Source organism: Setaria viridis, chromosome 9 (genome assembly GCF_005286985.2).
Source record: "Setaria viridis chromosome 9, Setaria_viridis_v4.0, whole genome shotgun sequence".
Classification (NCBI taxonomy): Eukaryota; Viridiplantae; Streptophyta; class Magnoliopsida; order Poales; family Poaceae; genus Setaria; species Setaria viridis.
The window spans coordinates 42,329,238-42,351,871 of NC_048271.2; the positions used below are offsets into that span (position 1 = coordinate 42,329,238).

Here is a 22,634-nt window from a genome sequence, read left to right on the forward strand (position 1 = left end):
TGAAAAGGACTGATCGAAGATGGAATGGCCGTCTCCAAGTTAGGCCCAAGCGTCCACTGAAGCCCAACCGCAAGTCCATGAGTAAGTGATCTATGAGTCCTGAAAGCTTCCCTTTTCACATTCGCAATGTGCTTATGCGCACAAACCATAACCCCCCTCATACTGCTAAAGATTTGAATCATGAAGTACAAAGAAATTATCTGTAATGTCCCTTTTTGTGCTTCTTGATAAATGTATTATGATATCTGGTCACAACCTTCAGTTACCTTGGCCTAACATATTTTCCATGAACTTGATGGTAATTTACATATGAGAATGCATATCGCATATTGGTCCTCGTCGCTGGATCCTTTGCAGCTTCTTTGGTCTTGGGAGTAAAGGTCAAGATACCACAACTCAATCGCTCATAGGCTCACAGCTCACTGTTTGCTATAAAGATAACCAAGCAACAACTTTTTGTTGATTATGTCTTTGTGCCCCTTCCATAATTTTGACTACATCTATATTCTGGCCTTGATTATGTCTTCTGCCCCTTCCATTAGACAGCAGATGAAAAAAAAAAGACCGTTCTGTCCCAGAAAAAGAACATTTGAACAAATTATGTATTATAGTGTCTCCCACTACTCCACTAGCAGCCATGGCAGACCTGATTATTTCAGCCGAGGCTCTCCTTCACAAATGAGAATGATATCGGCTCTTCCATCGCAAAGGAATATTCTCCAAGACCAAATAAAGGCCATTTCCTTATACCATTTTACAGAATTTCTACAATACTCAGTACCATGCTGAATTGAACAGTATGTGAAACTCTGTAAAAGGATAAAAATCAACTGGAAGGCTGAAAGCGAGTTGAAGAGATCAGTTGCCAGTTATTCACAACGCCAACTCATCTATATTTCATTATTATTCTCTCATACATGGTATAAATAGAAAACTTAGTGTCGACGAGTGCGGTCATATGTAGCATTACATAGTATTTACCCACACAAAAGATAAAAAAAATCGAACAGATCCATCCTGGAGTGCGGACAGCTCATAGGCATATAGTTTTACCAAGAGCAACTACCAACAAATGGAATACACACATCTCTCTTGCTGGCCCTGTCTACCCATTCAGAAACCAAAAGGCGGCAAGGGCAAGATGTTGTTGAGACCAGACGATGACCGGATCCTCCTCTTCCTCAGCCTCTCGGCAATGATAAATGAGAGCTCCAGCGACTGGGACGCGTTCAACCTTGGGTCGCAGTGAGTGTGGTAGCGGTCGCTCAGGTCATCAAAAGTCACGGTGCGTGATCCACCGATGCATTCAGTTACGTTTTGCCCAGTCATCTCAAGGTGGACGCCTCCTGGGTGGCTTCCCTCTTGCTCGTGCACATCAAAAAAGGCCCGTACCTCAGCCTGTTCCAACGAAAATTTCATGGTTAGTCCTTTCACATAGATGCAAAAATACAATGAAGAATATGCTATAATTTGGAATCATTTTTAACTTATGATATCTAATGATCTCCTCGGTGCACGTAATGGAATATAAGAATAGGGCAGGCAGCTCATCATCTCGAACTCACTTGAATTATTGATTATGTACCGATCATTAAGCAGATACTTCAATCAATTAACGTTGAAAAGCCATTTTTGTTAATTTTTGCAGTTCAAAGTAGGCAAAAGTTTTTTTTATCTAATGGTACCTAGGGTTTCATGTAATATTTTGTCAGCTCTACTAGAAACTAATGAAGCAGCTTATAGATGATAATTAGCAACCATTTCTAGTTTATGGAATGCTTATAGGTTGGTTTTGTGAGACAACATATATCAGTTACATCTGTGCTGTCACCATCTCTACCTTTGGACTTAAGCTACTAACAAAAGCATCTTGCCTATTCAGTAACCATAGTCACCACTCACCATTGCAGCAGGTGTAATTAAAAACTCAAATCAATCATTTGTCCTAAAAGATGCTTAACACACCTAAAAGTTGTTGAATTACAAGACCATCCAACCTCCAGTATTCAAACCAATCAGTTCCCACATCAACAAGTGAGTTCAGTAGAACCACTTGCATCAAGAACCATATCGTGTAACTTGAAAATATAGCATGTGCTATCTTGTGACCACCTAGGATAGTGACCACAAGAAGGTTTTCTATTACAGCATACCAGTATAAAAACCAAAACAATCATGAAACCAAAGACGGTAGATTCTTCCCAGAGCATACAACATCATTGACCAGTGACCAACTTCCTTACTGTGTAGTATATTACTGGAAAAAAAAGACTCTTGCAACAGCAATTAACACCATGATTCACATGGATTGGAATAAGCAAGTGGAACAGCACTACACTACCAGATTTAACTTCGACAATTCATTGGCTAATTAGCTCATTGTATTATTCCCCCCAAAAGTTACCCTCCATATTGCTTCTAAGCATGGATGCCGCACCTGAGCATGTGCCCAAGTTATGGTTCTTTAAAAAAAAACTTTGTGCTAATGGTGTAGTATATCAGATAAGAAATTAAAAAATCACATATATTAGAGGAATGTGCAAGAAAATTTGGTGCTTGTTACAGTCCAAGCAAATTGATCAGGTTGCGTCATATTGGTGAAAGCCATAAAAGGAACACAACTGATAGAAAAGTAAAACGTACCAAAATGGAGTCGAAGGGGCGAGTCTTTAGACCGCAAGGAGCCTTGATGGTGTTACCGTGCATGGGATCAGTGATCCATGTGACAATTAGTCCTGCTTGGCGGACAGCACGAATAAGATGAGGTAACTTGACCCTCATGTTCTCCGCCCCCATCCTTGTAATGATGGTAATTCTCCCAGGCTTGTTTGATGGATTCAATATCTCAATCAGCTTCACCAAATCGCTGGGGTTCATTTTGTCACTCACCTGAAATCCACATTTTTCATGTGAGAACATGTATAATATTTTGAGTCTATCATAATAAGAAGTTGGTTTTCACGCACCTTGATGCCAAGGGGGTTGGCAATGCCCCTTAGGAACTCAACATGAGCACCATCAAGCTGGCGAGTGCGCTCGCCAACCCAGAGCATGTGGGCAGAGCAATCATAGAAAAGACCAGAGGTGGAATCCTGACGGGTTAGAGCTTGTTCGTAGGGTAGGAGGAGGCATTCATGTGAGGTCCAGAATTCAGTAGTCTTCATCAACGTGTGGTCCGCTGTTAGCCCAGCTGCAGACATGAAGCCAAGGGCTTCATCAACCCGATGTGCCAATTCACGGTACCTATAGCACACCAACAATAGTCAGGTCATTAGCCAACATCACAATTGACCAAATAGACGAGTGTGTAACATGTCCACTAAACAATTTGATTATATTTGTATAGCCTTTGAACAACTATCATTGAACGAGGACTGGTTTGTTGTCCTCCACTTCCATAGTAAACTAACATGTGTTGAGGCTGTAGTCCCTTGGTGGGGTGTAGGATTCAAGATATTAAATCGACAATATAAATTAGAAAACAGAACATATGAAAGTTTTTATGGTCCATGAATATAACAATTAACCTTGAAAAAAGGAAAAAAAATTGGAAAGGTTAATGAAAAAAAAGCGTGGGAGACAGAAAAAAGGAACACAAGTTGGAAAAGTTAACGAAAAGGAAGTGTGGGACACGGATGAAGGGTATGGACAAAGACAATATCATCAAAAGGTCGCAAAGTAACGTTCTATGTGACTATGACAATTCCATTTTCGAATACATATGACTGACAATTACCGAGTCTATATATTCAGAAGATTCATTTATAATTGAATGGTTGTGTTGTGACGAAAAATAAAAAAATGGTGATAGGCACTATTCACTCCAGCATTTAAAAATTTGAACAGGTTTGGATACCCCTCAGATGTTCCTGCAGCACTACCTTTTTGTATCATTTTCAAATAAAAATCTTACACTACCATGATAGGGAGATATACGCGGGAGGATGCAATTCATGAAGAAGACAGTTTTAACTCGACAGCAACCTAGGCCACGTTTTTCACAGCGGAAAAGCACTGATTCACGGCTGTCGATGTCACAAAAAGATATCCAGAAATCAATTCAGTGCATGGAAGATGTTTTCACCTGTCGCCCTGCTCGCTGTGTTCGGTGAAATCGAGGTTCCACTGCGTGACGCGCTGCATGGCGGCGTACCCTCCGGTGGCGAACGCACGGATCAGGTTGAGCGTGGCGGCGGATTGGGCGTACGCCCTGATCATCCTCTGCGGGTCGGGGACGCGGCTCTTCTCGTCGAACGCCTCGCCGTTGATGTTGTCGCCCCGGTAGCTGGGCAGCTTCACCCCGTCCCTGACCTCAAACGGGTCCGACCTCGGCTTGGCGAATTGCCCGGCCATCCTACCAACCTACAACAGATGTCAAGTCAAAATCATATTATGGTTTTTTTACGAAATTCTGTTCCGGTATTTTCGAATCGAGGTATGGCCGATAATAGTAGGTACCTTGACGACGGGCATTTGGGCGCCGAACATGAGGACGGCGGACATCTGGAGGAGGACGCGGAAGGTGTCGCGGATGTTGTTGCTGTTGAACTCCTTGAAGCTCTCGGCGCAGTCGCCGCCCTGGAGGAGGAAGGCGCGGCCCATGGCGGCGTCGGCGAGGCGCTCCTCGAGGTGGCGCGCCTCCCCGGCGAACACGATCGGCGGGAAGGCCTCGATCGTCTTGAGCACGGCCTCCAGCTCCGCCGCGTTCGGGTACTCCGGCAGCTGCAGGGCCTTCTTCGACCTCCAGCTGTCCACCGCCCACTTCGCAGGCGCCTTCGGGGCCGGGGCCGGGGCCGCGACAGGGGCCGCCTCCTTCTCGGGCGCGACCGTCGGCGCCGAGGTCTTCGCCGCCGCCGGGACGCCGTGGCTCTTCGACGGCTCCGCGGCGTGCACGGCGCGGACGGCGCAGCGGCGCCTCATCGGGAGGAACGACGGAGCGCGGCTGGGCTGCGACGCGGCCGCGCCGGAGATGGCTGCTGCCGCGGCGGCGGCGGCGGCGGCGTTGGTGGCGAGCGCCATTGCGGAGAACAGAGAAATCACAGAATGCAATCTAATCGGGTGTTACGGTTCGGGTAGTGGAGGAGGCGATGCGTGCGTGTGGCGGGCGCGGTGTCTCCTGGGTCGGAGGGGAGCGGGGCGTAGGCTACTTATACGCAGCCGGAGCCGCCCGGGGCGGGCCGGAGAGTAGGTGGAGCGAGACCGTGAGGGAGGTGGTGGCGCGGTTGTTGGACGAAGCGACCCGCGGGCGAAGAGTGGAGGGGTTTGTTTTTCTTTTCTTTTGGGAATCTGGTGGGAATCTTCCTTTTCCTCGTGCAATCTTGGAAACTATCAATTAAAATCATAAAATACTAATCCAATGAATATGGTTAGAGGTACATGGTTAGAGATGCAGGGGAACGAACGCCTGGCTGCAGGAGGAATTCAGAAAAGTGGCTAGCGGACGGGGGTTAAGCGTAAAATAATTCCCCCATTGGATTAACATCTTATAATCTTGATTGTTTAAGGTGGCTGCTTGCAGCTTGCTCCACTTGGAACTGGGCCCTGAAGGTTAGGTAAGTGGATGAGCGAATGACTGGTGGGGCCGCATCATGAGTTGGTGGCAGGTGTTTTGCTGATTTGGTTCGGTTTCATGCGCGAGCTGGTGATTCACTGCTAGCCGGCCTGAGCTGGTGATTAGTGGGGGTGATTAGTGGCAATGGTGGGTGATGATGGAAAGATGGAGTATACCATGATGTTAACACGCCAACCGACGACACGTGTACGTCTGTGGTTTGGTCCTAGTGTGTATGCTAGTGATTCCTAGTTTAGCACCGGAGACTTGCACGGTTGCACCATTGTGTCCCGTGCACCATTCCTATTTTTTTTTCTCCCTAGATCATATGGTATTAAGTCTGCAACAAAGTTCTTAGAAATCCATGTGCTTCCTTTTCTCACAATTTCAACGCTGCTAAACTCAAATTACTGAATGCAATCTAATTGGATATTTTTGGATCCATTGCGGAACGGAAATTACAGAATGCAATCTAATCGGATATTTTTGGATACTATGTTCATGTGTCATTGACGTGCCTTCTAGTATTTCATCACATGCCTTCAAACTCAAATTAATCCATGTGTAATTGACGTGCCTTCTTAAATCATACCCGAACGATAAGGTTCCAATAGTTAAACATACTCAAGACATGGTTTTGTCATGGACGTTGGCACATAATACACCCTACTTAAGAAAATACATGGCATGAAAGAAAAATGTAAGAATGGCTGTGTCCAGTTCATGCATCTGGGGCAGTTGTTTCGATTCTTGTTAGGTGTGCGAGTCCCCTTCGTCTTCTTTTGACTTCCTGGCCTACGGCAGTTGGTGAGCAACAATAGCCTAGAAGAGTCCTAAACTTTTACACATTTTGGCCTTATGGGACCCTCCCTAATCACTAAACAATAGAGTAATCAGCATTGTCTAATCACTGGTACCACACTACTAGCACTGACAGAGAAGCCTACGTGCTCCGGACTCGAGCCGGACGCCGGACAGCAAGCCCGGCTCAGCGGTGCAAGCCGAGCTGGGAGCCACAGGACGGTAACTGCTCTAACCACCACTCCACGTCTCCCACGATGGAGTGGAGTAGTGGACGAGCACCTACCTCGCTGGCTCGCTCACGAGCGTGCCATCTTGGACCACCAGGGCCCACCGCAAAGGGACCGAGATGTTGCAGCCTGCAGGCGCGAGAGGTGCTCGTGCAGTCGCGCGCGTGGTCCGAGCCTCCGAGGCTTCGCTTCGCGTCAGTGCGTCACTGCAGGTGGGACCAGTGTGTCGGGACTGTGGCTGCGGCCCCACTGGTCTGGTCCCGTCAAATTGGATCGTCGGATCCGTCGGGATCGTGCGGCCAGAAGCAAGCGTACGGTCCCATGATGCAAACTTGCAAAGGTGCTGCAAACTTGCCAAGGATCTTGTCGCGCTCTGTTTTTTCTCCTTTTTTTTAGCAGCTCTTGTCACGTTTTTTCGTAAGAATTTTTCTGTACAATTAGGACCCACATGACCCATACTACACTACAAGCACATACACATCCTACGCACACACGTTGGAAGGTCTAAATCCTTAGAAAATACACGGTACCACTAAACACGCATGCGTGTGTATTAAGCTAGCGCGTAGACACGCGCTAGCGCTCCAATGTGGGAGCTGCTTTTTGTGCCTCCACAGTTTTTTATCCATGTGCTAATTTTAGTACCAGTAGTCGCGAGTGATAGTGTTTTGTCGATAAAAATGGATAGGGTTGCATGCTAACTTGATAAATGCGGGGACTATGCTGCTCTTGAGCTTTGTTGATCCACAATTATCGCTCGCCCCCGATATATGGATAAGCTTTATAGGCTGTGCTAGAAATGCGGCGGGAACATAGTAATTTGTTCTCTTCTCTCTCTCTCTCTTTTGACCGAATGTTCTCTTCTCTTTCACCGAAAGGAGTAGAAAATCAGCCGTATATGAATAAAGAAGAGGCAGCGGCGCCGGATAATCCAAACCACCTTGGCGACCCTATTTTTAGAAGAGAAAGATCTAAATTTTGTTGTATGATTTTGTTAAAAAAAATGTTGCACGTAGTCCATAGTCCCTAGCTTAAGAAATGCAAATAAGCCGTCTAAATCCCCCCAATGAGATGCGCACACTTCTTATACTACAGAAATTAAAGAGCATAGCATGAACGCGAACAGAAACCGATCCTAGTGTACGTACATACGTGTGCCGGCAAGCATGAGTGGAGATCAAAACGATGCTTGCTTTGCTTTACTTTCAACGCCACCAGCGTACCACTCCACCAGGCACTTGGTTTCCAAACTTCACCTACCCAAATCCAAATCAGGCGGATGACGAGGTGCGTGCCTTTTGAGTTTGAGCGTTTTCATGCCCTTTGCCTTCTTTTTCACTAGAAGTTGCAGGAAAACTCACCTACCGCAACCAAACACACACCATCACCAACCCTCTAGTAATCTAGTTCGACTCCCTCACCTCCCCAGATTTTGTCGATCCATAGAATTTCTTTTCGAAAGATGGACGTAAAGATGGACGTAATGCGGGTCGGCCCATCGAATCCTCAGCCCTTTCTTGACTACATAACAAAACAACAACAAAAAATTTAGAATAATAACGGAGGGCCAAAAGTTGTTAACTATACTAATATATTTGTTACTTCATCTATTCTAAAATGTATGGGGTTTTTAGTTTTAGCTTAAGTTAAATTTACCGAATGTTGAACAAATTTTAAAAAAGTACATGTTAACTTTTATAATACCAATCAACGTACTATCTAGACATATTTAATGATGAATTTAATAAAATTAATTTGATATTGTAGATGTCAGTTAGAGAAGTTTATTAACTTATGATAAAACTAAAATATCTTATTTTTTTTAACGAAGCGAGTATATAAAAAAAGCACGGTAGTCGTTGTAACTTTTTTTTTACTGAAATGTGTTAAAGTAAGAACTAATTTCCTCAAGGGCGTGGTAATGCCGAGCATGGAGGAGATCAAAATGACCATCACCCCAGAGATGCTAAATCCTGTCTGCATGCTCAAGGGCGCTAATCCTGCTAGCGTCCCATTTATTTGAAGTAGTAGTCGCTACCGTGAAGCAGCAGGCTAAGTCAATTACCACGAGCGCTTACGTTTCAATAACAAAAGCAGCAGCTAGAGATGTCACCGCAGAAGCGTGTGCACATGCGCAAGCGTACAAATGACGCCTGAAAAATATCATGCACTCCCTCATTCGTACACGCTGAACACGTTGCATACGTATGAGCCCAGAAAAAAAAACAAATAAGAATTAATTTAATATCGGCCGTGAGGCGGCTCAGGAATACCGTTCCTGTAGTCAAAGCGAAGACCGTGGATCAAAACCATGCCTACGAGCACGGTCGGGGATACAAAACTGAAATGGTCGTTGTCTGATCCGGGGATACAAAACCCTTTGTTTTATTTTACCAGGACACAAATGGTTTATAAAAGCTTATTTTCAACATGTAAAACGAGTATATGTAGAAAAGTTGTTTCTCACAACTGCACGCGGGAAACATGCAGTATTCATGTCGAAATATTTATCACCATTAACTTTTTCTTACAACTTTGACCATTCATCTTATTCAAAAATTATGTAAGTATCATCTAGTTTGTTTGTGACTTGACTATTATAAGTATTTTAAGCATGACTTATCTTTTTTCTTTTCGTATGTTTGCAATAAATTTTTTATAAGACGAATGGCTAAAGTTGTAAGAAAAAGTCAACAGCGACAAATATTTCGATACGGAGGTAGTACAAGCAGTGTCGGAGTTAGGATCTGAGAGTTGGGTATTCCTAGCTAAAAAGAATTATACCATTCAAGCCATGCTCAGAAGCAAATATATTTATCTGAAGCAGGTTCCTGTATGGGTTGTCCTTTGTAACCTTTTGCCCAACTACAGCATGGTGCATGTTTTTCACAACCTAATCATCGTGTGTGTCACTGTCACGAAACATGACTAGAATTAGCAATCGAGTAACATCCATCTTACAATGCACGGATCGATATGCAGGGTTGATTAATTACTAGGCTAAGCTCAGAGGGGTCACCATGGAACGAGAGCTTGGAAACTTTGGTTTCACTCCTCACTAATGCACTTCCACATCTTGTTGGAGGTGCACTCCTATTTGGTCCATCGTTGTGATGTTGCTCAGGGACACCTATGTGTGCGAGTGCGCTACAACTTCGTCTAAAGATGCGTGAAGTTGAAAAATTGCAGCCAGGGTTAGAGATTTGAGAAAGGAGAATGGATTTTGGAAGAAATCAAAGAGGGAGAGGTGAGAGTCTGAGCTTGAGCGGGATGCGACGCCAGTCATGGTGAAAGAATCCGCTATATTTATTGCAGTTGGCACTTTTGGGTGGAACAAATTAAGAATCAGCCATGGAGTAGCATGCAAGGGCACATTTCCGCATTTAAGATCTCGGTGTAGATTCTATTTCTATTTTTGTTCTCTTTTATGGTAGTTGGCATAACTTCCATGGTCTAATCTCGCTTTGAGGGAATCAACATTTGAAAAACAAAAACAGGAGAAAAAAAAAAGCGTGCTATCTCTTCGTTGCACGTCTAAGCATGCCATGGTAGTTTGTTAGGTTATCTAGTGGGAAGACACGCCCTCCTAGGCCACGCGCCATTTTTCTTGACGTGTACAACGCGTCAGATATTAACTAAGCTAGCTTTGCCATACATTTTGCTGTAAAATTAGCCAATAAGTAAGGAAAATCGTCGCTACGAAAGGATAGCCGCATCACCCTCCTTTGTGTCTCACACACCAATGATACGCGCCGATAAATCAATGGTACGCGCGATCGAGTATGTACGTGTAAATTGGGTTGCGCTAAAATTAGATGCTTTTGCCTGAGATGTGCGGGAATGCGGTTGTCAACTGACACCTAGTCTTAACAATAGACCGAAGCAGCTTGATTTGGCCTGGTCCTCGAGTCTCAAATCTCGGACTATCTCCGTTAATTGTCCAGGTCGTGGAACAGAGCAGTAGCCTTGTCCAGCTTGTACTCATAGCATTATCACACACTTTCTCAAGTGCCAAATCATTGTACTTTTTGTTGCCTAGCTGCACTGGTTGGCGTGGCTGGTCGCGCAAAAGATCCGGTCGGTCGACCCGAGTCCATAGTAGCTGCGTGGCGTGGTCCCTGATGCGCTGCGCCACTGCCTATGCATGATATGATATGCCTGCCGAGGCCGATGGCCGACGGGCATACTGAACTACTACCACTCGCGCCTCGCTTCAAGTCACGGCTCACGACAGGGACAGACGAGACAATTCGCCCTTCTAAAATGCCAATAAATAGCTCGTCGCTGTTTGTATAGTAGCTGCGCCGAGTAGTATTAGCAGCTAAAAAACTGGTTAAATTTAGTGGCTATGAATCCTAACAGAAATCAGCTAAATTTTAGCTGGTTAAATATTCTTTTAGCTAGTAGCTAAATCTAGCTAAAATGATAAAAGATTAAACTACTCCTCCACCTTTCGTGGGGAAAAGTATTTAAAGTGGAAGTAGGAGATATGATAGATGCTAGAGAATCCAAACATCCCTAACTAAACTTTAGCCAGATAAAAAAAAACTCCTAAACTTTAGCTGCTAAAATTTGATGTCTAGCAGCTATATATATAAATATCGTCGTTGAGTAGAGACGCTATCTGAAAAACCTTGCTAGGGAATAAGCTTTCTTCCTGTGCTGCGTTGACCGTTGACCGTGTGCCGCGTACATGTATGCTAGCGGCTGCCAAGAAGGGAGGAAAATGGATGTAGGGGGCCGGCATCATCAGAGGTGGGCCAGGGTAGGAATTGATAAAGGAGTACGGTATGCTGGTTGCGGCCAAAGGACTCGTTTGGCAAGACTGTAGCTATAGCTGAAACGGCTGCGATCGTGGCTGCTCTGGTGGAGCTAAAGTCATTCTGAAAAGTGTTTAGCAAAACAGCTTCTCCTGTATTTTTAGGAACGGCCGGCTTCTCCTTTAGGAACGGCTTTGAGAAATCAAATATCATATATGCCGTTAACTATATGGATTGTTTGAATATATGAATGGAATGGTTAGCATTTATTTATAAATTTGAGTTCATTAGAAATTTAAAAAAATAAAAGGATTATTGTTTAAGTAATAATAAAAAGGATTATTTTTCCTTTTATTTTTTTCTTTTTCCTTAATCCGGTCCACATCCTTCCATTCCTCTCTTTTTTCTCTTTGTTTAGTCTGTTTCTCCACGGCACCGCAATCCATCCTCATGACTCTTTCTGGCCGTTCGCTAATTTGAGTCCATTAGAAATTATGAATATAAACTAAAGGGATTCGCCATAATCCTTACATGGCATGCAAACTGACATGCTCAAGATGATCTAGAAAGGAAGATTGCTCTAGCTAGATCACCTCGGAATTTATCCATGGTCCGATCATCAGTTTCCGTGTTAGATGTATCTCCAGCATCTTGAGAGACATAGTGTTTCCTATGTCTTGAAGGTATAGTGGGCATATAATCGGGATTCCGATCGCATTTGCAGAAATCCTTATCTTGTGCATGATTTTCACAAACGAAGTTATGGAGACACATGGTTGTGGCAACGATCATCATTTGCTTCTTCATTAGGTAACTCGGCATCTTGAGAAGGATTCTCCACTTCATTTTTCACACACCAAAAGAGCGCTCTACCACATTGCGAATACTTGAAGGCAAATGGTTAAAATGCTCTTGCTTACCATTTGGAGTAGGGCATCTCCTCCAATCTGGCACATGATATCTTTCACCCTTGTATAGTGCCAAGTATCCAGATCTATTTGGGTACCCGGTATCAACTATATAATACTTTCCTAAACACACATATAAAAAAATGAACGTTGTGAGGTGCCCACATGCATTTGTGTACAGACACGAGGAAAGATCAAGATAGGTGATCTGACATACCTAGAGGGGGTGTGGAAAGGTGGCGTGATCATGTCGAAGTGCCTAGAGCCATTGTTGCTGCTCCGGCTCACCACTCCAGCCCTAGAGCCGCCGCTGCTGCTCCGACCCACCACTCCGGCCATCCTCCGGGCATGCCTGTGCCTGCGGCCATGCGCTGGAGGCTAGGCCAGCCGCTGCTGGGGCGCCAACCTAAGACTCGGCAGCATGGCCGGTCTAGGTCGCGCCGTTAGCACCCTCGATGGCTGCACCTCCAGCCACGCTGGGGACGTCGGGCCATGCGCCCGTGCCCTCGCCTGGGGGAACTCCAGCGGCGGCCAGTAGCAAGCTTAAGGGACCCGTCGGCGGGCCTCCCTGCCACGTGAACGGGGATGGGGCGCCGCCACTCCCTTCACCGGCTGCATCTTATAGACCGCCACTGCATCCACCCCTTTCAGCCACCAGGGGTCCTCTTCTGACCGCCTCCCCCCCGTCCTCCATTTTTCCACCGCCGCCGTAGACCGTGAGGAGAGGGAGAGAGGAATCGTGGCCTGGAGTGCGGAGGGGATGAGGCTGTGTCGATTCAGAGGGCGTGGTGGTAATTTGCTTGTAATTACTGCGAAGTACAGGGCACTTTCGTACTGAATCTTGTGCGGATGGGGAGGAAGCCGCGGGGAGCCAGTTTTTCCAGCTGCACCTCGCTAGTACAAATTGCAGAATGGCTTCGTGGATGCTCCGTGGCAGAAGCCGTTTTCTGGAAGGGCGTTTGGTAAAGCTTGTCTAGAAGACACCCGAGAAGCTGTCCAATAAACACTACCAAATGGACCCGCAAGTAGTAGTCTAGTAGGTGCCCGAGTACTCGAAATCAGCTAGGTTGTTGGCTGCTCTTGTCATGATGGAAACATGGTGTGATTTTGCTCAAGGATGCATTGACTTGGGAGGTGCTGCAGCGCAGCCCCTTGCTCCACGACGGCGATCAAATGATTTCGACGTGTAATTTGTTTTGGCGGGGACCTCTGAATCGCACAGCCCAAGTCGGCCCAACAAAAGATCAGCCTGTCCTGGTGCAGCGGGTACAAGTAAATGTTTGCTTCTTGCTTTTCTTTTTCGATTCATATTTTCTTCTAATATTTGTAATTGATTATCGTCAAGTAATTTTACGATTTATACCATTCACCATTTTGGGAGGATGGTTTCAACACTTTTACAATGTAACTCTGCATTTTAAATGTACTAGTTCAAAATTTTGAATTCTAAGGGCTCGTTTGGCAGGATGGTGGCTGTGGTTGAAATGGCTTCGACTGTGGCTTCTCCATTAAAGTAGCTTTTTTTGAATTCTAAGGGCTCGTTTGGCAGAGTTGTGACTTCGGCTGTGGCTTCTCCACTAAGCAGCTTTTTTTGGTTCGACTTGTCCGTTTGGAAAAACGGAAATGGATAAAAGTGTGGAATGTCCGTAATGCTCTTATCTTTTTTTCTTTTTTCTTTCACCCCTCTTTTCTTCCTATTTCTTTTCCTTATTCCTATTTCTCTTTCCTTCCTCCTTTTTCCTCTAGCGTTCTTTTTCTTCCTCCTTATCCATCCCCGTCCACGCGCTTGCGCCCCAGCTCTACCCTGTCCCACGCCCCAGCGCGCGCCGCCGGCCACTTCCGCCCTGCCGCCGCCGGTCGTCCTCTGCCCTGTGCCCGCAGGCGCCAGCCACCTCCGCCCACGGGCCCCACTGAAGGACAAGTGTGTCCAACGACCCAAGAAGCCGCGGGGAGCTCATTTTTTGGGCTCCCACTCCCTCTATCGGCTCCAATCAACGCGATTTGCGGAGCTTCTCCACCGAAGCCGTTCGCCATCTCGTCGTTTGGTAGGGCTCCAGCTTCGGCCGGTGGAGAAGCCGAAGCTGAAGCCCTACCAGACAGGACCTAAGTAAAATAAATGTACATTTATAGTGGATCTTATTTTGTTACATTCACCCTAAGTAACATGGCAGTGCCAATGGAATCAAAAATTGACTCAATATTTGAGAGAATAATGCGTTCTAGGTTTTAGATTCACCATAGACCATCCCCGTTCTGTCCCGTGCTCCCAGGCAAAGTTCATATTGAACTTCGGTTTGTTTCTTTAGAGGATCCGAACTATTAGATGATATACTCTTCAGATAGAACTTTTGTTTTTTAAAAAAATGGTGTGCTGATGTTACTTTCTATAGCGTGTCCATTCTCTCAATTCGACTCTGCATCTACTATAGTACTGTTTCGGGTTGGCGCTGCAACATCTGACCTAGGTCTAAAGAAAATTTAAGACACATACAATAAAAATGGTTTTACTGAAACGATTCCCACAATGGGGTGGTGGCGCAGTTGGCTAGCGCGTAGGTCTCATAGCTAATTGAGTGATCCTGAGGTCGAGAGTTCGAGCCTCTCTCACCCCAATTTTTTTTCCTTTTGCCCTATTTCGCCAAGAAGCTTCTTGCCTTGCCCGTGCACCTCGTGAAGCTGCTTCCTCTTCTCCTTCTTTCTATTTTTTATTGTAATTGTATTTTTCCCTTTTTGCGGAGAACCTCGAAATACATTTCCCTTTGAAACTTTTAAGTCACTCGCCCAGAATGTGAATCGTATTCTGCCTTAGCCTTACCCATACGTCGAATAAAGCACCAAACAAATTGCTCCCCGAATAAAGCAAGCACAGCCATGGCACAACCGAAAGGAGAGCATAGATGACATCTTCTCATCACCTAGCCTGATCGCACAAAGCTTTCTTCCTTGCCATCTAGAAAAGCAATGCTCGCTTCCTCATCAGCTTGATAAAAAAACAACAGAGAATGTTCCTCACCTAGGTACTAGAGACCTACGCGCTACTCCTCTCCTGGCACTTGTCACGCTGAGCCTTGTCGTTGTAATTGTTCTCCGATCCGCCGTCCCACGTGTACGTCCGATCGACACGTCGTCCGTTCCAGGGGCGCCGCGCGCGGGGGGGAGTCGGCAGCTCGCGGCATGGCGAGCGCGCGGCCGCCGGCGCGCGCGACGTGGTGCGCGCGCTGCGGCGCGTACCTTTCCGTGGCCCCCGGGGCGCGCTCCGTGCGGTGCGCGCTCTGCCACGCCGTGACGCGAGTCGAGCGCCGCCCGCACGGCCTGCAACACGCCGCCGTGGGGTTCATCAAGGGCATCATCAATGCCTTCACGCCGCCGCCGCCCTCGTCCGCGTCGTCGCTTTCCCAGCTGCCGGCGGCGAGCTACCCGGGAGCCCGCGGCTGCAAGAAGCGCGCGCTCCTCGTGGGCATCAGCTACGCCGGCACCCGGTACGAGCTCAAGGGCGCCGTCAACGACGTCAACTGCATGGACTACCTGCTCCGCGAGCGCTTCGGCTTCCCGGCCGACTGCATCCTCGTCCTCACACGTACGCAGATCAAGATCAACAACTCGATCTCCCTGGCGTTTTCATTGTTCATATCCTAGCCGGTGCGCTGATGGATCGATACGGCTCCTGATATCTGATGATTTAATCTGCAGAGGAGGACAGGGACCCGTCCCGGGTGCCGACGCGTGAGAACCTGGTGCGCGAGCTGCGGTGGCTCGTGGACGGCGCCACCGCCGGGGACTCCCTGGTGTTCCACTTCTCCGGGCACGGCGTGCAGAAGCTGGACAACAACAGCGACGAGGCGGACGGCTACGACGAGGCGCTCTGCCCGGTGGACTTCGAGGACCCCCGCGGCGGCGTCATCCTCGACGACGAGATCAACGCCACCATCGTCCGGCCGCTGGGCAGGGGCGTGAAGCTCCACGCCATCGTGGACACCTGCCACAGCGGCACCATCCTCGACCTCCCCTACCTCTGCCGCCTCTCCAGGACCGGATACTGGCAATGGGAGAACCAACAGACCCGCTTCTCCAGCGAGCAGAAGTGCACGAGCGGCGGCCTCGCCATCTCCATCAGCGGCTGCGGCGACAGCCAGACCTCGCAAGACACCACGGTCAGCCACAACAATGTTCAGGAATCAGAATGCCTTGATCTTCCTTAGTTGCCTGAGCGACTGCTCAACTTTCTCTCTACCCTTCCTCTGTGCAGGCGTTCTCGGGCTCGACCTCGACGGGCGCCATGACGTACAGCTTCATCAAGGCGGTGGAGTCGGAGCCGGGCACAACCTACGGCCGCCTGCTCACGGCGATGAGGGCCACCATCCGCGACAACGGCGGGGAGTTGGGGATCCCCGGTCCCATCGGCACCTTCTTCCGCCGGGTCATCACATTCAGCTGCGCGCAGGTAACAATCACGGTCGAAGATTACTGAAAGAATTAAACGTGCATTGCTAAATCTGCTATTGCTACGCCTGATCAGGTTTGACCCCTGCTTGATCCATGCTTGTCTTGGATTCGTCTTGCAGGAGCCCCAGCTCTGCGCTTCGGAGACGTTCGACATCTACAGGAAGCCCTTTCTCTTGTGATAGAGCATGGGGTCGCTTTGCAACGTTTTACAATGCCCACAAACGAGTTTATGATTGGCACAATTTGTAGGTGTTTCCTTTTGTCTCTGATTTCTTGTTTTTCTGCTCTGGCTAGTGAATAGTGATAGACTCCTGTGCAATCAAGTGATTTGGAAGAGCCATAGCGATGTTGAATTTTTGTAGAACTTTGAAGTGGACAATCCATGAATTTATCTGCAGGAACCACAGCTTCTTGCTAATACTACTCACAATCTAGACTTGCTGCACTTTTGTAAATGTCAGAACCTGGTTGAGAACTAATAAGTTTGGTTGTTTACTAGTTTTACCATACATTTTTGGGTTTATCTATACTAGTTGGAGTGCACGTGCGTGTCGCACGTGTTTCAAGAGAATCTAAGAAGAATTAAATTTATAAATAAATAAAATGATTTGGCTCTGCTTTAAAAATGGACGGAGAACAAAAGTATTTTTTAGGATTGGATTAACTATAACAAAATATTCATGACCCATGTATTAATTTGCGTCAATAAATAATCTTCCATTTCGAGAATTGTTTCCAGGAGTTTTGGGAAATGATCTTCCATTTCTAGACTTGTTCCAAGGAGTGAAGTAATTGTATGGAAACCACCACATAATCACATAACCTCATTTTTTCACAATAGAAAAGCATTCATAGAACAAGCAAACACAATGTTTGGCAATGCATGTATATATACATCCTTTCAATCTCTATTTCTCAGATGAACTATTAGAACTGGAATAGGATAGTTCAAATTTAAAGGACAAAGAACTTGCTCCAGAATCCACACTAATCTAGTGCATCCAATTCATAAACCACATTGCCATAATTAACCAATTCATGATATAATGTTTATAGTTATAATCGTAATATCTGGTGGATTATAAAACCATACGTGACAACACACTGGCGATCACGAACATCTGTTGTCTTCTTTTCTATGACAGGCTTGATGCTGTTGAGTAGTTCTATGGCAGGCTTGATGCTGTAGATGAAAACTAATAGGTAGGCAGCACAGAAATAATGGAGGCCCTGCTGCAAACCAAATACTTCAAAGGAGCTCAGTACTATAAATCAGAAAATCCAGTTGTAAGCTGCGGGTGTGCCTGGGCAAGCTCCAGTTATAGAGAAAGTTCCTGTATATAGAGGAAGTAATTCTTCTACTCCAAGTGGCAGAAAACTAATTGTATCTCAGTTCTTTGCACATTTTACCACTCTTAGATTGCACGGCAAGAAAAAAATTCCTCTCTACCTCTTGTAGGGTACTGACATTCTAGCCAATGTAGTTTTGAGTCTTTAGAAAGCTGAAAAGCTATTAAGCCATGCCGTCATCAAATAAATGTAACTTTAAAATAGTCCAGCCAGTTATTTACCTTAGGAACTTTCCAGACTGCCCGAGCTTCCATCATTGTGCAGCTGAAGAGAAAGCTCTTTACCATGGAAATCATAAACATCTAGTCGCATTGTCACCCAAAGAAAACTCTAAGATGTCACAAAAATCAAGTAAACAAATAATTGCAAGAATTTCATAACAGTTACTGCATCTTTCAAAAAATTCATTGGCTCTGAATACTCTGATGACAACCAGTTCCAAAACATATATTCCTCTAAAGCTTGCATATGACAAAAGTTAGTACCTTCCGTGAGGTTGCCAACTTCAAATGCACAATGAAGTTTGCTGACCTCGCAAGGCATGTAGGAACTAAGATTGCCTTGTCACAAGCTTAACAATTAGCTATAAAAGTAAACTAAAATTGCAAAACTGAATAGTGCTGCCAGTAGCAATACGATATCAAGGGGACATAAATCCCCCAAAGTCCTCATGCTCCAAAAAAAAATGGAATACTCAATTATTCCCATTTTTCTTCCTTTTAAATATTCTATAAACAATATTAACAACACTACATCTACGAAAATATGAAGCATGCAACCATTCCAATAGAACGATGAAAAGTATAGGAACGGACATTGAACGTCTTCCATTAATAGTAATACCTATCAATCCACAGATTTCACCAACCGAGCATAAGTATTATATTCAACTAAATTAAGCACCGTTTTAATCAATAGTTCCTAGCCCTTATCTGCAGTCAAACCAGTAGTGCTCATATTCAATATAAAGCAAACTTTAAAAAACTATTTGATGATATCAGGCACACATATGAAAAAAAAATTAAGAGGACAAGAATAATTTTTTTTCTCACAACATTTACTTTGGTATCACATAAACAGGCACTAGCATGATAGAAGCAGCCATTATAGACAAACTGGTTATTCGAAGAAGCAGCCTCATCCTGAAAGAGCCATTATAGACAAACTGGTTACGGTGAGCACCCTGCATGCATTTGGAAATATTAAAAAAAAGCATGTTTAGTGTTTAAGAAAAATATGCTATACTGTTCCTTCTTAATGAAATAGATCAACAATAAGATAGCCAATCATGATGGTAAACAATCAAAAATTGCAGGAGCGCATGCTGCATGCATATTATCACCTCGAGTTGATGCATGCTTCGATATCTGAATCATGATGTGCACACCTACTCAAACTATTGATACCGTAGTAGAGCTTCCTTGGGCAATTGGACCATCTATCTGCAGCTTCCTGACAAACAGTGTGAAAAGGAGGAGGGTTCAATACTGTAAACATAAGAAGGTTTACCAAATACGCAAAAGCAGCGGAGAAGCACTTTACAACCAACCAAATTGTGCATAAGGAATAAATAAATGCTTAAGGGGGAAGACAAAATTAGCAAAAGAGGCTTTAGGTCCCTGAACATAGGTTTTCCATTTTTGCTCTGTATAAGTGTATGATCCATTTCATTTTATCAACAAAGAAAAATGCATGCGTTTGTCAGAGAAGTTATGTTTACAAATAACACAAAGACACTATCTGGATAACATTAGTCTGCCATCACAATACCATATAAAAAATGCTTACTAAAACTGCAAGAAAAAACATTCCCACAAGGATGAGTCATGTCACATTTTTCAACAAGCCATAAGAGTAACAAACTAATTGTTCCACATGTTGCATTCCAGGACAACAGATATTGGACAAATAGTAAACTCACAGCTACCCTCACTAACCAATTAAATGGTCTATCCTTAACTTATATATAGTTTCAAAAGCAACAGCTTCGATCGGTTGTCTACTGCTTGCAACAGAAAAAAGGTCAAATGATTCTAATAGATGACAATCAACTGATAGACAATCTTTTATTATAGAGGAACAAATGCAAAAAACTCCCATCATCACTTACCTTTTCGTTTGCCAGTTTGCAGAACCTTAAACATCTCTTCAGGTATACCTCTGATTAAAGTATTTACCCTCTTGGTGAATGGGTTTCTTTTGGATATTTCCAGTCACGATGTAAAACTTCCATCACAATTTGCCTTTCAGTTCAAATTATTCTTCCACAGCAGAAGCAGAGATGACAACCTGCTACAAAAGCTGTCAGAGAGGCTAGGCAAGAACAAAATTCTTAGCATAAAACATCTGTGATCTTATGGTATAAAAACAAAAAATGGAGTGACTAAAAAGGCAACCTCAATCTAGTTGAGATCCTTAAAGGTAAAAGGCCACGACTTCCCCATTAGAGTATAGATTAGCTAGTCTGAATGTGCAATACCAAATGGAATCCTTACATTGCCAATGCCAATCGGAAAGAACGAACACTTTCACATTGCAAATGAGTAACAAAGCATCTGGCACCAGTGAAGCAACTCAGCAGTAACTTAATGCTAGATTATATTTGATACTGTATAAAAAAGACAGCAATCATGAGACCCTTCAGAATGCAATAATCATGAGTTAATAGATAAGCATGTCTCACCTTTCTCACCACAACATATCTGCATTCCATCACCTTCAAAACCAGCTTTGGAGATATCACAATAGCTTCCTGCAAGAACACCTAACTCCACAAAGTATCTAGCAATAAACATGAATTCATTTTGGCAAAAAAAAAAGAAGAAAAGAAAAGAAATGCTCATATTGGGATGCAAAAAAAAAAAAGGAGCTAAGGATTCATGCCATACTTCCAATCGAACAGCTCATCTCCTCAGTGCCTTAATGTAGCAAAATGAGTACTGCCAACACATAGAGACGAAAACTAAAGGTTTTCTTTTAATTGTCTACTGCCATGGAACAAACTGGTAAATCATGTACGCAAAGCTAAACCTGTTCATGAGTTAGTAATCAAATCTAATGAACTACATAAGATCATCCATGTTAGTTATTGGTCGTGTGCTTCAGTCCTCAGTTGTTTCTCACAAAGCAATGTTGTAGTTTCCTTTCATTGGGAACATGTCGTCAAGTCGGGCGAGCATTAGCAGTTTGCATCATAGAAATGGATGTATCCAACGTTTTCTAGACACGTAAACTTGCAGAATATACATAAACTACTAAATGTTTACAGTACATCGAGAATGTACTGAATTAGGACTAATGGGAATTCGGAGGAGGGGAAAAAATGTGTGCGTGCTTGCTTCGTGTCTTGGAAGGGTTAAAAGTCAAATCTTTTGCCAATTCGCTACAGATGAGCCCGGCCGCCCAAACAGGAAGATTGAAAACAAATCGAGCTGAGCTCCGGTGGGGAGGGAGGCTACCTGGATGAGCAGGCCGAGGGGGAGCACAACAAGCATGAGGGGGATCGCCATGGCCAGCCGCTGTTCGACCGGATCTTGCGCCGCTCGAGGTGGAGAGTAGCGCCGCCAGAGAGCCGGCGGTGACATCGGTCCCGTGGGCAGCCGCCACCGCCGTTGAGGCATGATGCCACCGAGTCAAGCGGCACTGCACCCTTGTTCGCTCACCTTCAACACCTCCTCCGCCACTGGGAGCGACCATCAATCATCGAGGACGTGCCCTCCCCAGCCCCTGCCGCGACCCCATCCATGCCCCCTCCTCCGAAAAAGGTGCGCGACACCGCATCCCCAGGCGGAGCCGCGGAGACCTGGCGGCGGCGGTCCCATCCCCAGCACGAGGGAGGTGGCGGCGCTGGGCACTATCGAGTGAGGAGGTGGAGGGGGAGGTGCGGCACCACGAAAGGGAGGGAGGGGACGGCGGCACGGACGGGGGCTGTCTACCTGTCACCCGGGTGTTTCTGATGGAAGCATTACCCAGGCAATCTGATCTGCTGAAACACTTGATTTTGAGGCAGATAAAATTTCAGATGCTGGCAGAGGTGCTTGCATCTGAATTTCAACACCATCAGATTTGGATCAAACGGTGGAAATTGCTAGCAAAAACAGCATAGAAACAACTATGCTGAGAACATAGTAAACAAACTAATGCAGAAAAGAGAAGGAAAATTAACATACAAAATGCAAAATTAACAACACAACAATTTTTTACTATAGTCAGTCAGATAACAAATTATTTCTAACTGGAGAAACCTCTCAAATGCAGAAATATAATCAGATTTCAAAATAAACATCATGCAAATTTACACAGATTTAAAATTACACAATACACAAATTAAAATTACAGTAAAATGTCACTGCAAGTCACTTACTAATATAGTGTAAAAGAATCCTAATATATATGGAAGCGCACGTTGAAAGCGGAGTGACAGCTACGACCTACAATGATTGATGGGCATCGGGCATGCCGCATGCCTGCGCGGTGCACTAACGCACAGACCCCGATGCTCATATGCATGCCAGGCAGGAGCTGCAGCCATGCAGCAGCGGCTGCATGCAGCATCAGCCATGCAGCACAGATGGTCAGATCAGACGGTGCC

The 22,634-nt window shown here is 45.3% G+C and overlaps 2 protein-coding genes, 1 long non-coding RNA gene and 1 other non-coding gene across 11 annotated transcripts; 2 read left to right on the forward strand and 2 right to left on the reverse strand.

Annotated features, from left to right (window-relative positions):
• Positions 1–869: 869 nt before the first annotated feature.
• Positions 870–5,122, reverse strand: LOC117839542 (phospho-2-dehydro-3-deoxyheptonate aldolase 1, chloroplastic). The gene is made up of 5 exons (XM_034719896.2): positions 4,459–5,122; positions 4,085–4,362; positions 2,967–3,243; positions 2,644–2,889; positions 870–1,398 (listed from the first exon to the last, which is right to left on the reverse strand). The coding sequence occupies exons 1-5, from the start codon at positions 5,017–5,019 to the stop codon at positions 1,114–1,116; spliced, it is 1,647 nt and encodes a 548-aa protein (XP_034575787.1). The 5' UTR covers positions 5,020–5,122; the 3' UTR covers positions 870–1,113.
• Positions 5,123–14,776: 9,654 nt separating this feature from the next.
• TRNAM-CAU (transfer RNA methionine (anticodon CAU)) lies at positions 14,777–14,862 on the forward strand. Its single transcript is given in 2 exon segments — positions 14,777–14,814; positions 14,827–14,862. It is a non-coding gene; the product is annotated as a tRNA-Met (tRNA).
• A 247-nt stretch (positions 14,863–15,109) lies between these two features.
• Positions 15,110–18,111, forward strand: LOC117838169 (metacaspase-1). 3 transcript variants are annotated; one of them, XR_004636536.2, is made up of 5 exons: positions 15,115–15,827; positions 15,941–16,401; positions 16,497–16,691; positions 16,813–16,938; positions 17,839–18,111. XR_004636536.2 is itself a non-coding variant. In XM_034718087.2 (4 exons), exons 1-4 carry the CDS (start codon positions 15,425–15,427, stop codon positions 16,770–16,772), a joined length of 1,065 nt encoding a protein of 354 aa, XP_034573978.1. In that variant the 5' UTR covers positions 15,110–15,424; the 3' UTR covers positions 16,773–17,204. The 3 variants fall into 3 exon arrangements, 2 of the variants coding, with proteins under 2 accessions (XP_034573978.1, XP_034573977.1); XM_034718087.2 differs by lacking the exon at positions 17,839–18,111 and having other exon boundaries at positions 15,110–15,827; positions 16,767–17,204; XM_034718086.2 differs by lacking the exon at positions 17,839–18,111 and having other exon boundaries at positions 16,813–17,204.
• On the reverse strand, positions 17,664–22,024 carry LOC117838171 (uncharacterized). Of its 6 annotated transcripts, none has more exons than XR_004636540.2 (4): positions 20,727–22,024; positions 20,539–20,651; positions 20,154–20,335; positions 17,664–19,495 (listed from the first exon to the last, which is right to left on the reverse strand). It is a non-coding gene; the product is annotated as an uncharacterized lncRNA (long non-coding RNA). The 6 variants fall into 6 exon arrangements; XR_004636539.2 differs by having other exon boundaries at positions 20,154–20,332; positions 20,727–22,022; XR_004636542.2 differs by lacking the exon at positions 20,539–20,651 and having other exon boundaries at positions 20,154–20,332; positions 20,727–20,807; positions 21,502–22,017.
• Positions 22,025–22,634: the final 610 nt, after the last annotated feature.

Coding starts and splice junctions, on each gene's coding strand:
- LOC117838169 (XM_034718086.2), top strand. CDS start 15,425: ATGGCGAGCGCGCGGCCGCCGGCGCGCGCGACGTGGTGCGCGCGCTGC. Junction 15,828..15,940: donor CTGCATCCTCGTCCTCACAC/GTACGCAGATCA, acceptor TTTAATCTGCAG/AGGAGGACAGGGACCCGTCC. Junction 16,692..16,812: donor TCACATTCAGCTGCGCGCAG/GTAACAATCACG, acceptor TTCGTCTTGCAG/GAGCCCCAGCTCTGCGCTTC.
- LOC117839542 (XM_034719896.2), bottom strand. CDS start 5,019: ATGGCGCTCGCCACCAACGCCGCCGCCGCCGCCGCCGCGGCAGCAGCC. Junction 3,244..4,084: donor CACAGCGAGCAGGGCGACAG/GTGAAAACATCT, acceptor GGTGTGCTATAG/GTACCGTGAATTGGCACATC. Junction 2,890..2,966: donor CCAACCCCCTTGGCATCAAG/GTGCGTGAAAAC, acceptor TGTGGATTTCAG/GTGAGTGACAAAATGAACCC.